This window comes from Electrophorus electricus, chromosome 11 (assembly GCF_013358815.1).
Source record: "Electrophorus electricus isolate fEleEle1 chromosome 11, fEleEle1.pri, whole genome shotgun sequence".
Taxonomy (NCBI): domain Eukaryota; kingdom Metazoa; phylum Chordata; class Actinopteri; order Gymnotiformes; family Gymnotidae; genus Electrophorus; species Electrophorus electricus.
The window spans coordinates 9,463,977-9,479,719 of record NC_049545.1 but is presented as its reverse complement, the minus strand read 5'-3'; the positions used below and the strand labels follow the sequence as shown (position 1 = coordinate 9,479,719).

Genomic DNA, 15,743 nt, shown 5'->3' with positions numbered 1-15,743 from the left:
TACAATTAAAATAATTAAAATGCAAATTAAAAGAACAGATATTACTGTGCATGATATCCATTCAAAGAAATAAAAGAGAAGTAAAAGTCAAGCACAGCAAAAATAAGCAACACGGTAAAAGCAGAGCAATTGGATTAAAGGCCTACAGAATACAATATCTTAACCTTCCTGTCTTTTCCTGCAATACACAGCAGGTATGTGTTCACATGACAAATATGCTTCTCAAAGTTTAGGGCATTACAACTGATATAAAATGCACTGCATTTTTTCTGCATTGTGATTTATTTTGTAATTCAGTGAATTTTTTAAAACAGAGAACTGGGGTATTAAGTTAAGAACTGTAACTAAAACTCCTACAGCAAGCTAGAAAATTAAATAGAGATGGTTATCGGTTGGGAAACCCGTGTTTGTCTTTTCACCCATTACATGAATTCAACACTGTTGTTCTGAGAACCATCATCAAATAATTTTATGTATATTCATTGGGAGAAATGTAGTTAACGAAATATAGTTAATTATAGTTAAAGGCTGTTTAGATACTTGCAGAAACTGATAAAACACTGTTCCTATGGTTTTTGAGAACAGAACATTAGGATCACAACAGAACGACACTGCCCTCTACTGGCAGTTTACTAGTTACTACGGTTACTAAATGCATCGTTACTAAATGCAATATCAGTGTGATCTGCTGATTGCGTTATCTATTCCATTCATTCCATAATTTTCAGCCTGACAGTAAGTAACCTCTAATTACATTATATACAGTAATGGGGTCCTATGCAGAGCCTCTGCATGTAATCTGAAGTTAAGGGTAGAGTACAGGAATGAGTCATAGTTGAGTCATAGGCAATTCATTTGATGGACATCACATTCATATTCTACTGCACTTCAAAATGTACATACTCACCACCCACCATGGCTAAGACAAACTGCATGACAACAGATGGGCTATAGTTTGTAACTGTATACTCACAAGGTGTTTCCAATATATAAATGTTCTAATAAAGGTGTGGTTGGTATATATATTTAGAAACATTGGTTGGTTTTGCAATTGGTTTTGCAATATGAAAGAATGAACACAACAAAGCTTAACGAAAGTTTCACATGCCACTTGAATGACTATTTTTTTATTTATTCTTAGAAATGTATTGCCATAGTGTCTAGGAAAACAATTTGGGAAAGCAAACAAAGCAAAACTGTTAAACACAAAATAAAGTGTTAGCTTCTCTTCAACAGGAATAGAGCTACAATGGTATAATGTAAAAGCAATAATGAATCACTAAACTGGCAGGCAATTTTTGGCAGAGGCAACTATAATTTTATTTCCAATAATACATACTAACTTGACATCTGTCAGTAATCTAGGTTGTTGTTTAAGCAATTCCTGTTTGGAGATTTAACTAGATTACCAAAATTGATGTACATTTTAAAAATATTGACTTGGTATTCAGCTGCTAATTAAAACCTTATAAATTTCAAATAGCAACATACATTTCATCATCTCTTTTTTTCAGAAAAATATATGACAATCCCATTACCAGTACTTTACAAAAAATGTTAACTATTCATTTTATTTCCTAAGGCATAGTATACTCAGCACAAAAGACAAACAAAATACTTCCTTTAACACAAATATTTGCATAAAAGAAATATGTTACATGACTAGGAAAAAATGGCAGTTATATAAACGATGGCAACATCATGCAACTGTAGTAGAGCACTTTGGCATATTTCTTAATTTGTATAGTATATAATAATTAGAGTATAATAATATATAAGATTTTTACAGACACAATATGGCATGCTTGTCTTCCTGGAGGTGTTGAAAGCTGCAGTTCCCTAATCACTTCCACCACAAAGCTTCAACAGTATCTTCTTGTAATCCCCTGAGGTGTCACCCTGCAAACCAAGGAAGCATCAACATTTAATACCACTCCTTCCTAATAACCTATCACCTCAGACTAAAATGGAAGTAACACTGAAGAGCAATACACAGATTTTTACTATGATAATAATACACAATGATGCTTTCATTGGTATCTCCCAGGACTGTGTCATAAAACTGATTAACCACAGTATTTACACTGTACTGTGCAAAGTAGTAAAAATGTATATAGTCATGAAGAACAATAAGGCTGCAAGAATGTTGGGAGGATGGTTTACTCACAGAGATGTCCGTGTAGAGAGACCTCCCATACTTCTTCACATAAGCCTGGCGGATGTCCAGCATGTCCACCTCGGAGCGAGACACCATAATGCGGATCAGGGTGCAGTCTTTCGTTCCTAGTCCCTGCACACACAAGCATGCCATTTTTAACTTTAAATGTTAGGTCTTAAACTTCACAAACAGGAAATCAGGTAAAAATTAAGAATAATTCTGTTTAACATTTCCCATTTATTTATTTATTAGCTGAATGTGAGATAGACTTCATTTCTGAAGCTGAACAAGAGTGAAGTACCTCACCTTCATGGCTTTGTAGAGTCTCTCAGCAAAAAAGGCTGGCATGTCCTTAATGCACTTCACTACATAGAAGAAAATGTTTTTAGATTTAACTGTCCCACACAAGACAGGACACATTTAATGGAATACTTCAAGTGTCAAACCTAAAAAAACAAACCACATTTTATTCAATATTCAGGATACATAAAAATGTTTTGAGACTTCTTTTGTCAAATGCTTGGTTTCAGAGGTACAGATGGGGCAAAAAATGACCTCCCATATATTTCCACAGGGCATAATTCCAGGGCATCTTTCTTGCATTATCTGTAACTGTGAAGCCAAGCCATTTGACAAAAAATGCACTAAACATTCAAACTGTTCTGAATACTGAATAAAATATGTTTTAAGGTATAATGACAGAGCATTTCTTTAACATTACATACAACAAATGAGGTCAATTTACATAATAAACAATTTACATCATTAATAATTTACATGATAAACAGCCTATTTACATGATAAATAGCCAATAGTAAAGAAAACAGAAATCAAGATCAAAATAAACAATCCTTACAATCCTTACAATCACTTCAAACAGTGCACATATAACACAACCTGCTTACAACAAACATCTTAATGTCTTCTTTACAATAATTCAAACATCTAACAAATGATGATTTCCAAACCATCCAGACACAAATTAGAAGGCAGGATAGATGTAGGGAGCAAAAAATGGAAAATAAATATATATAAACACACTAAAAAGGTTTGTTGGCCAACAAAAGATTACATACAGACACACACAAACAATTATTTTTTTCCTAAGCATAACACTTAAAAACCATGCATGACACACAAGGGTCAGACAACACAGCAATGGCGAGTGTTTATTACAGTGCTGATGAACTCCATATGAGGTTATACATTTTTACCATTAGCCTGGGAGTTGACAGCAGAATAGAGGGCAGTGTGAGGAACACAAAATAGTTAAAGCAAATTGTTTACATAGATATAAAATGTTTACTGCACATACGTCTTTTCAATGTACAAGGTATATCTGATCATAGTCATTAGCTAAACAGTGATGAATCTACAGTAAAAATGTATGTAGAATGAATATAACATACTAGATACTAAGGCTGTCATGGATGTTTAGGCCATAATTTAATGCTGTGTATACATATACAAAAAAAACCCCCAACACCTTTGTAAGCTTGCAAGCATGCGTCACAACTTAAGTTCAGCACACAGCCTTTAGTGGCCTTTGAATAGAGGTTAACAATCACATAGCACAGACAGACAAACAGGATGAGTAACAAACAAAAGAGCTCACCAACAGCCAGCATGCCACTCTCCAGATTCCCAGACATCTCCCTCTCAAGGCTCTTCTCAATGTCTCGGCCACACATGTGCTGGTACTCCTGGAACACTGTTACCAATACATCGCTCTTTAAACATATGTCATGATAAAAATCATGCTGCAGTTCTACTTTTAATGCCCTGACTATCATGTCAGTTATATTACTTGCAGACTTGTGAAACTTTTCATTTCCAGAATATAATTTCCTAAAAACAACAGGACTGCATAACCTGAGACAGGGGATATACTTGGGTGCCACAATTCTCTAATTCAATATCACATCTTATGTACGTCACAAGAAAAATGAATTAGTCAAAAACATAATTACAAAATTAATTTTCCATTCAACCTATGAACTCTGTCTCACACAATAAATGGTACAAGATAATATTTGCCAGTAATGCAAAAAACAGTTCCCTCAAAGTCACAATCAGGAATTTGTAAAGACATTTTAGTCTACACTGAATGTACAATACGTTATTAATTCTCCTAAATAGTGCTTTTTAGATAGAGCAGTTTTCAATATAACTGCTTTATTTCACTATGATTCAAAATCTAATGGCATATATTCCATTAGATTATGAATGATGCAAATATAAACAAACCCTTCAGAGGTTGTAAATCTAGTGAAAGGATTATTGTTTTTGCATAAGTGTTTTAAAAGTATCACATGGTCTTCTTTTATGGTTTTAGAAAAGATGAGTCATGGTTGCCAATTTGATATGAAGGTTTTAGATTGTGACTTTAAAGGCTTGGTTTGACAAAAAAGAATGGTGTGCCAATAACCAGCTTCAGATAAATTATTTCTAATAAAGAAAAATTCTTATTAGCTGAATGTGGAGGACATCTATTGGGGACATAGATTATTCTTTTGAGTGGATGTATTTATTTATCAGTCTCCTCTGAAATGGAAGTTTTGCCCAGCAAGCATGGTCACTAAGAAAACAAAACAGATTTTTTCCTCTAAGAATAGGTCAGTAGTATTGAATGTAAACTAACAAAACTCCTAATTAATCTAGCATAAATAAACCACCACAATAATTAATGGATTTCTTTGACCAATCAGGGAACACTTCTGGAAAAATCATCACAGTATAACATTCAGTTCAATTCAAGAATTAACAAATTGTTGTATGGCAGTGACCAAAATGATACATTATGTACCATGTAACAATGATATGTATGCTATAATTCACTATATTTTTCTTAACTGAAAATGAAACTTTGGGAACAAACATCATCAGGTTAAAAATAATGAATTTTGGGATGCACTAATACCATCCTCTATAATTAAACTTTGATAGCTATATATTTAACAAAAAAGTAATTGATATAGGTACTCAGCACATTAAGGTTAGTACTCAGAATCCAATTCATATGTGAAAACAAATAATTAATTACATCAATACTTTTTAAAAACATTTTTGGAATAATTCTCCTTTGTCGTCAGTTTTTGAAAAGTAATGAATTACCTGCTCTAAGATGAGGTTTACTTCGAGAGCATAGGATGGCATTAAACTTGGACTCATCTGTGCCAAGTTTATTTTCTCCCGCCTGATAGAGAATCTAAAGACAAATACAATGTATACATGATTTGAGAGTCTTTAAGACTGAAGAATAACATGCTAAGAATGGTTTGTCATTACCTGAGCATCTTGTTTGGCTAATGATATGTCCACAGTCTCTCTCTCATCACGATTGCCCTTTGGAATAAGGGGGGGAAAAAAGAACTAATATTGTAATGTTTTTAAATTATGTAAGTGGTAATGCAATGCATTAATTAGCCGCAAAAAAGTTTAAGGGTCCTTGTTAAATAGCAAAAAGTCTGGGAGAGTTGTTTAATCAGAACTGATAGGCAAAAAGTCTTATGATCTGACTAGGATCTGTTTTGTTGGAATTTACATTTACATTTACGGCATTTAGCTAATGCTTTTATCCAAAGCAACTTACGATGAATACAACTTGAGCAGGAACTCAACAGTAGCAACTTAGCAGTGGTGGGACTTGAATTGACAATCTTCCGATTACTAGTCAAGAATTCACAGGGTACAATAGCAGACCATTATAACACTAAAAAACAGCCTATACTGTACCTGAGCCAGAGAGACCAGCAGTCTGCGGAAGTGCCCTGAGGTGTCTCCAGTGATGGAATCTTCCAGCTTTTTCTTGTACTCTGGAAAAGCATAACAAAACTTTGGAGGCCATAAAATGCTACACTTTCAGGGCTGCTTCAGATTCAGACCACATAGTAAACAACAAAGACATGATGGCAAATTGGCATCTATAACTGCCGGGTGTAATGTGGCATGAGAACAAACCAGCTTTGTAGACTTTATTGATTTCTCTGATTTCTTCGTTAGAGCGGGAGGCCAGGATCTCGATCAGACAGGCCTCATCAGTCCCTGCCCCCTGTCAGGTATTGAAATCAACATATTAAATGCTAGCGTATTCCCACTCATTTATCTTCGTAACTGCACTGTTAAAAGCTCAGGTACTGGAGATACTGAAACATCACGTTAGCATTTAAATAAGTTAAATAATCTACCTTAACTATAAACCACCTTCTTATTCAGGGTGGAGCTCTTGTCTTGGAAATAAATAAATAAATAAATAAAATAAAATAAAAATATATATATATTTATCCCCCTGTATTTTAAATGTCTAAAATATAAAAGATCTTTTTCATATTGTGACTTCACTTGTTCATGTGACAGTAAAGAAAATAAAAACAAACACAAACTTAAGAAATTTTTGATTTGATCATATGCTTCCATAGTGAAATTATTTACAAACCTTAATTGCTTCTCTAATCTCAGAAGCATCATACTGAACAGGAGTCTTCAACATGGCTAGCACAACCTTCTCAAAGTTACCAGACAGTTCAGACTTTAAATCCTTAATCAAGTCCTGGAAAACAGGCCATATGAAGATCAGCCACAGCAGTATGGACACTAAAGGAGAGTTCCTGCATACTCTGGGGATAATATTGATTCACAATAGCCCACATGCAGGTGTCAACCCAATTCCACATTTTAAAATCACTATCTTAACATGTTCTGCAGGTGAGACAGGAATCAAGAAATTAAGGCAGTAATAAACTGCTTAAAACATCTTTTCATGAGCAAAGACCATAATATGTCTTAAGAAATACCTTCCCATATGAAGTTTTATATGCAATGACAAGCGGTACACGTTGCTTGTTAGAACGACTTCCAAGCAGATTAATGATAGCCTGTTCATCCGTGCCTGTTGAAACACATCAAAGTCACCTATCAAATAAAAGCCAAAATTCAGAAGAGAACTAATTTTCTGGTTAATCTTCAATTTGTTTCTGGGATTAACAGGGGAAACCTGAATTCTTCTTAAACATGGACCCACACACACAAAAACTAATTTGATTCCACAGTGCTGTGGTGTTGCAAAAATAAGCCATACACATAAACTAACTTCAAAAGAGGGCACACACATACAAGCTAATCTCAAAAGCAGGACACACGCACACACAAAAGATAACCTCAAAAGCAGTACACATACACAAGATAACCTCACTCAGTAGTACAACAGTACTGTTGCAAAAACAGGCATTTATGAAGAACCCGTTAAGTGGAAGAATGGAAACAAAAAATAAAGATATAGCATAAGATATTCACCAAAGCCTTTCATAGCCTTTCTAAGAACCTCCACGTCTTTTAATGGATCAGCTCCAGGAAAGTCTTGGATCGTTCCTCTGAATCCACGCTAAATTTAGGAAGGCAGGGCAACCATAATCCAAAATAAACAGGAAAAATGTTGACCATTTTTTTCAGTTTTCTTGTGCATTAGTTTTAGAAGCAGCAATATATAGGAGAAAGATACTTTACATAAAGAGGGCAGAGGAGGGTGTCACTTACATTGATAGGGACCACGGGAGCACCTCCTCTGTAAGTGGGCATGGACAGATTGGGAGAGGGCACATTTGGGTAGGCAGGCATGGATGGAGTAGGCGAAGGGCCTTGTGGGAAGCCTGGCATGGAGGGGTTAGGTGATGGGGCTTGTGGGTACCCTGGCATAGGCTGGCCAGGGGCAGGCCCTCCTGGGTAGCCCATCCCTGGCACCTGGGGCATGCCTCCTCCTGGCTGAGGGTAAAGGCCACAAGGATCTTTAAGTTATACAGCATGATGGGGAAGATGGGGAATTGGATAACTGCTTGGCACTTGATAGAATATGCATAGATTTGGATTTAAACCACCCATACATCACAGTTGCAATCAGATATATTCACATTTCTGTGTTCTCCAATTCTTATAAAATGCTGTCTCTAAGTGAAGTATGATCTGTATTTGTATTTGTATCGCATTACTATGATAATAACTGACTTTATAAACTTATACAAATGTATACATTTTATATATTTACTAATATAGAAATTATTAGCTTAAGATATTTTTTATTATTAAAATGTGTGTGTGTGTGTGTGTGTGTATATATATATATATATATATATATATATATATATATATATATATATATATATATATATATATATATAAACACACATGAGTTGATAGAAGGTCAGAGTTTACTTATCAAAGCCAAACTGCCTCATGCAAATTAAACATTATTAAAGGTATATTTTTGCTTACATCATAATTCTTATCACAGTTCTTATTGACTAGTTCTGCTAGACTAGTGTGTCTTAGGTTTAAATATTAAAGAAAAATACATAAATATTTAAGGAAGATTTTACATAGCTTTATCACTAAGTATTTCTTGCTCATAAGAAACTTCACTCCTACAGCAGAAAAGACTTACCATTGCAGGCAGATTACTCACAGTGAATCCAGGATTGGACAAATTATCTAGACCAATTGAAGACACTCCAGGAGCACCAGGAGCTCCCCAGCCACCTATAGAAAATGATAAAATGGAAATATAGAACAGTTAATGCAAAGCTGCTTTTAAAAAATTAGTTCCTTTAAACCTCACTGTTATTTCCATTTGTTGGTGTATCTTATTTAAAGTTATGCTTTACTAAAATTCTAGCTGCAAAAGCAAATCATTATCAAACAAAGTCTACTTAAAGTATTTGTGTTGGTTCTATAACACAATCACTTTACACCTATTTGGATTTTTATCTCAGAGACAACTACTCCAGTTGCATTTATATAGGCCACACAAGTCAAACAGAGGAACAGCACAAATCTGGTCAACCAGCCCCTGATATATACTTGAGAGTGTGTCCTACCATGAGCACACAGCCTCCACTACAGATTAATATAAATAATAATTAAAGTGAACATTTATCCATTACAACTTTCAGTATAAACTAACCCTTTCCCCCATACTGTTTAAATAACAAGCTTCTCATTAAAATAAAGACAGTTTGGTTTTTCTGTTTCCAAATGAAGAATCATCGTTCCTCTTTAGTTTAGCTGAAAGCAACCATAGCTCGTAGGAAATCAATTTTAACATTGAGCAGTAAGGAGGCAGACGCATGTGCGGAGAGGATCGAGTTTTATTATGGGCAAATCCAAAATCATTGTCGTTTAGGCAGTCTACGGTCATAGAGCCGACACGGAGGGTATGAGGAAACATGATTAAACAAAACAAACACACAGAAAGGCAAACCTGGAATCAGGCTATAACTAAGACTAGGAAAGACGAAGGCTAAGATACACACAAAGGCACGGAATACAAAGAAACAACCATAACGAAACACATTCACAAATTCAAAAATTCAAACAACAAACAGCCATGACCAAGGCACACAACAGGGTTTAAATACATGTACTAGAAACAAGGGACAGGTGTACGCAGTCAAACAATGTGAGGACAAAATGAAACTATGGAACGGAACTAAATACATGACAGGGAAAATTATGGAAGGGACTGATCGTGACATAAATAGATTGCTTTACAAGTTACATGATGACTGGACAATGGTGTCTATGAACTCCCACTGAAATATCCTAAGGAAGTGTGGCAGTGAGAAAAACTGAATGATCAGAAACTACCACTGGTGGTAAAAACTGATCATATAGATGACCAAGTTAGGGAAAACAAAAATATAGTCAATGCAGGAAAAATATACAATCTCTGGAAAGACCCCATACATAAACCACATTTATCTCAAGAATCCCTTTAGAAAACCTTAAATAATTAATCTGAACTAGAGTAACCACATTACTATTGGGATCAATATTAAAACTTTTATATATATATATATATATATATATATATATATATATATATATATATATATATATATATATATATATATATATATATATATATATAAACTTAAACCTTTGTGTGTGTGTATATGTGTGTGTGTTTGTGTGGCTGTCTGTGTGTGTGTGTGTCCCACAAACTAAAATATGTAGTGCTCATATTTCTTTTTATGCTGACTTCAAATCTGTTTTCAAGATGTTTCTCTCAGGCATGGTCTTTAAGTGTATATTATTTATTCATAAATAAGGTTAATACTTATTATTAAGTTATTACATGTAAAATATGTACAATCTTGTAGAGGTGTATGATTTTGCCAATATCTGGGCTTCAGTGTCCAGTAGTAGTCTGCCATCAAGAGGGGCTCAACTTTTGGTACCGATTTTCCATAGGCCTACTATACAGCACGATATGTGAGTATAATCGGTTGTAAACTATTTGTTCCAACTCTTAAAAGTACAATTTGTTCAAAACAAAATAAATGTAGCACGTTACTACACACCTCTGTCAATACCCATGGTTCAGATCTCAAAGAAATCTAATGGAAACGGAAATGGAAACTTAGTTGGTCTATATTAAAGATCTTCTAAAGAAATAAAAGAATAAACTAAAATAAACTAAAATTTAAATAATGGCAGCAAACAAAACAGCTGAAGAAGAAAAGCAAGCAAGACATAAAAAACAACAAAAAACCTCCCATAGCATTTAACGAACCCAGAAAGTCACATACATTAATAAACTGTTCTCAGCAAATATTCTTTAGGTTGCCATGTCATCACAATATCAGCAGCCATAAATCATGCAACAGACTAGTACCTGCCTTTTAGTCATATTACTTCACATATGCAATCTCCATTCTGGAAAATTCTTTGAGGCTTTCTAAATCACACAGCAGATGCCAAGTGAATCTAGTTCACACTGCCCTGCATTGTTCACCTTTCAGCACAAATGCCCTAATTGGCATATTCATGAAGTCAAACTCACAAAACAGAAAAAACGTGTTATTTTGTTCAGATGCTGTAGTTGAATTTTGTGCAAGTGTAATCAAGTTTGCACATGTTTTACACACCTAAGTAAATCAGGGGATCTGTGATATTCAATGGTTTACATTTTAAGTCTGACTAAATGTGCTGGGACAGTAACCTAAAAGGAGGTTAAAGATATAGCAAATAATATAGCAAAAATGTCCTTACATTACTACCACAGTAGACTTAAATATCTGTGTATTTCTTGATACACCCAAAGTAGGAGTTTTGACTCACAGGGAAGGAAAGTTAACACTGCATCGTGGCAGAAGATGTTTTCAGATGTACATCTGAATATAATCCATATAATCTGTGGCACAAAAACCTAAACTCACAGTACACAGGGCTATTCAGCAGTAGACCTTGTGTCATTGAAAAATGAGAAATGAGTCAGCCAGTCAGCTGTGTGTTAACTCAACAGGAGTTTCCATACATGATGTTTTGTTTTTGGTAGCACCACCTATGCCTTCCAGTTTTGGTTACCATGCCTACCAAGCCTTCAACATACAGAGTCAACCTAAGAATGACATACCTGTTGGAATGGGTGGATAGGCTCCTTGCTGCCCTGAGTAGGCACCAGGCTGAGGAGGGTAGCCGCCTTGCTGAGATGGGTATCCTCCTGCTTGAGGAGGATAACCCCCGGCTGGGGGAGGGTAGGTTCCTGGTTGTGGAGGATATCCCCCAGCCTGTGGAGGGTAACCACCAGCTTGTGGAGGGTAACCACCAGCCTGTGGAGGGTAACCACCAGCCTGTGGAGGGTAACCACCAGCCTGTGGAGGGTAACCACCAGCCTGTGGAGGATAACCACCAGCTTGTGGAGGGTAACCGCCAGGCTGGGGTGGATAGCCAGGATAACTCATGATTTTATCTGAAGAAAGATTGAAACACCATGTCTTTTAGTACCATATAAGCACTGACATTTAATGCCTGGGGAAAAACACCATTATCATTAGGGAGATTGTTAAATTTAAAAAATAATAAGACCATGAACAAATTCAGAAGAAATGGAACACACAAGGATCTAATGTTCATTGTAAAAACTTTGCATTGATTCAACATAAACATTACAAAGATAAAGGCAATATGACCATCAGTTGTCTAGAAACTCAAGATTGATTTTACTGCAACATACTAGACAGAAATGTGAGATCTACATATGTGAAATAATGTTTGTTTGCCCTGGTTTATTTCGGAGACTATTTCTCCATACACAACACACTGATCGCAGCTCCCCTCTGAAAAGGTCTTCATTCCCACCCAAATCCGAATGAAGTACAACTGGAAAGTCTGCTTCACATAAGTGGGGCCCATATAAACATAAGTAATAGGCTAGACCTACTTCTAGGCTAGACCTACTTCCAAACTGTAAAAAGGCAATAGAGCCTGACAGCTAGGGCTGTGCCTTTAACAAAACGAGCATATTTTATTATCTGTATAACCATGCTGACTTCCCTAAACACATGGGCAGGGGGGTGAGTAAGATCTATGAACTACAACAGGCGCAACAGAAAAGCATTCACCCTATGATTGGGAGAGCATGAGTTCAATCCCAGTTGATGCTACAGCCATCCTTGGCTAGGAGCCCTAGAAAGCAAATTATCTGTGCTCAGGGAGGGTGGGAGGGAGGAAGGGCATACTTACTTTTCCCTTGTCAATTACAGTGACACATACCGATCATGGGTGTCTGTAAGCTCATGCATCAGAAAGGGGTGGATAGCGCTATTTTCTGAACATGTCACTCCACCCCCTGATGTTGCATGAGACTTACCTAAGGGGTGGGAAGTGATCAAATCCGAAAGATGACGAAAAGATGAATGCTGTTTTTTGTTGCTACACTTGAATAGTTTGAAAATGACATACAAGCGGATGTTTGCCCCTATTCCTATGGTTCTCACCTGATCTGCACAAAATTGGTGTCATAGTATTTGCAAGAGTCTGAACCTAAAAAATTATTTAAAACATGATATTTACAAATATTACTGCTATGCCAATCAAAAGTCCATAGACTGAGCTTTATTTACTTAAACAGCTATACATTCTAGATGGCTTAATTAATTTTTATGAAATGTAAAAGACCTATATCACTATTGGCTTTGGGATAGTAAGTAATTAAGTTTGTAAAATTATATCTATGTGGTATATTTATACCAAAGTGCTTTATGATAAAAAAATAAATAAAAGAGATCACCACCCTTCAATTTCCAAATACCCATACAAACATACCAACATTGACAATAACGCACATTCCTCAATCCACAACACAATACATTTACGGAAATTAGCTGATGCTTTTATCCAAAGCGATTTACAATTATGTATTATAATTATTTTATAGTTAATATAACTTCAGCAAATGGGGGTTAAGGGCCTTGCTCAGGGGCCCACCAGTGGAAACATGGTGGTGATGGGCCTTGACCTGGCAACCGTCTGATTACAAGATGAGTACCTTAACCACTGAACTACCACTGCCAGATAGCTGCTTCAATAGCTGCTGAAAGCGAATCAATATAAATATAAAGCTGGAATAGGGAGCTAACCAACACTGGTGAAGTTAGTCAACGGGGACACTACAAATTAACTGCTAATATCCATTTTTCAGGAATCGCTAGTCTGATCACAGCGAATTTCTGCCTGCTGCTTGTGTGTTCAAGCTGGATAAAGTTTTACCATAACTGCAAAAAAACATGTCTACCATTAGCAAATCAGTTTTTAGCAAGCAATCGATGGACTTAACATGGACAGATCCACATGAAACTTGAATGGTGTGTACAAGGGAGTGACTTTCTAAGTGTTTTATAAGCCTCACTATTTAAAAAAAATCTGTTTATCAAATGCACTTCTTAAACTTTTCATTGTCCTTTCAGCCTACCATTTTATTTTTTGGACAAGTGTGTATTTTTGCACCATATCATATCACCTTTCAAAGAGTAAACATATGCTTGAACCTGTGGATTTCCATATATGGCTATATTTGTAATTTATGATTATAGTTATACTTTATATTTAGCTGCAACTCACCTGAAGCAAAACATGTGCATCATAATTGAAGCTAGCCCAAAATAAATACACAAGAAAATCATGCTTTGCATTTTACAGCCACAGAAACCAGCATTGGTGTATTTGAATACTGGCACATATCTAAACATAACTCTTTATCAATGGCTTCCTTCTATATGCATGCTGACTGTGTTTACACTGCCACTTATGTTATCAAGCACAAAATGAGTATTCTGACCAGCTCAACAAGTGAACTGTGCGCATGGAAAGTACAATGACACAACACCTGAGTTTTGAAATACATCAGTGGTAGGTTACATCATCTTATTTATCCCACTAGGTAGACGTCTATTCTTCTGGTCAATTCACATTGTTCTTTGAATTCTTACCAGCAATGGGTAAAATGCTATTAAGTCAGTAGGCTGTAGCTTATATAGCCCCACAAGGGTATAGTGGAAGGCTAAAAAAGTGAAAGGATGAAGATGGATTTTATAGATTATATATAGCTAGCTAATGTATAGGCTATAAATAATGTATATGTCGCTACTAAAAGCGATTGTAACTTATGCCGTGGATCATCATAACGATCAATGGCCTTAGCTGAAACCGCCTACGCAGCCTGCAATATTGCTAGCTAGCTACCTAAAATAAGATTATGGCCACAAGGCCTAACTTCTCCAGTACGTGGACTTGTGTGCACTACCTAATTTAGTGTACATTTGTGTAACCATTGTGTCATAAACTACGTATGCTTAATGAAATGTAGACGGAACCATTGTGTAAAATAAACCAATTTCTTTTAACAAAAACGCGGACATGAGTCTCGTATCAGAATAACGTCAAACATTCCGAGACTGGGCTGAACTGTAACAGTATAAGCGACATCGACCTTTAAAAATTTAAACACGGTGATAGCAAAAGCAAAAGTGAAACAAACAAGATAGCTAACAATAATAATTCGGATACTTACATTGCCAAAACTCACTTAAACAGACTCTTCGTTAATATATTTTGATCAGGAAACGAGTTAACATTCGTCGGTGGGTAGGGCACTTGCAGTCAGTCCTTAGACGTCAGGGGTGTGTTTTAAAGTGAGCTAAGCACAGCTCCTGCGAAGTAGCCAGCACAGTTTGCCTCATTTTCTGGGATAGAAGATCAGTGAATCTATGCAGAACTTAGCAGAAAAAATGCATTACGTCGCGAACTAGTCATTAACACACTGCATCACGTTATAAAGGCGATTCCAGTTTAGATTTCTCACTGACCCTGTTTACTAAGAGTAGGGTTTGCGAAAGAAATTAGCTTTTCAAACCGGAACGGTCATTGTTCTATTCCAAAGTCACTCTTGTTACTCTTGCCTTTAGTTTTTGTATATATTAGAAATATTTGCTGTCACATCTTTAAATTATTCATTAAAACTGACTGAGGTAAACTGTTTTAGTGGGATAAAAACGTTTTTACTAAAGGAAACAAATATGTTTGGAACCAAAATAAGCCTACTCACACACACAGATGAAGCATCCACCATTTGTACATACTTGTGAAACAATTACGCATGGGCTATATGTGGGTTAACGCCTATTCATGTAGGCCTATGTGTCATTCACGTACATAAGTTATAAAACATTAACAGATATGCAGCATATACATTCATTCATGTCTTGCTAGCAATTACCATAAGTGGTCATGTGCAGCAGCACATAGGGATTTCTAC

The 15,743-nt window shown here is 35.8% G+C and overlaps 1 protein-coding gene across 2 annotated transcripts; it reads right to left on the bottom strand.

Annotated features, from left to right (window-relative positions):
- Nucleotides 1–1,093: 1,093 nt before the first annotated feature.
- Nucleotides 1,094–15,137, bottom strand: anxa11a (annexin A11a). Of its 2 annotated transcripts, none has more exons than XM_035531668.1 (15): nt 15,000–15,137; nt 11,565–11,900; nt 8,592–8,686; nt 7,691–7,915; nt 7,451–7,538; nt 6,952–7,046; nt 6,594–6,707; nt 6,119–6,209; nt 5,894–5,973; nt 5,447–5,503; nt 5,273–5,366; nt 3,774–3,869; nt 2,465–2,523; nt 2,168–2,290; nt 1,094–1,899 (listed from the first exon to the last, which is right to left on the bottom strand). In XM_035531668.1, exons 2-15 carry the CDS (start codon nt 11,890–11,892, stop codon nt 1,840–1,842), a joined length of 1,605 nt encoding a protein of 534 aa, XP_035387561.1. In that variant the 5' UTR covers nt 11,893–11,900; nt 15,000–15,137; the 3' UTR covers nt 1,094–1,839. The 2 variants fall into 2 exon arrangements, with proteins under 2 accessions (XP_035387561.1, XP_035387562.1); XM_035531669.1 differs by having other exon boundaries at nt 8,613–8,686.
- Between the last annotated feature and the right edge of the window lie 606 nt (nt 15,138–15,743).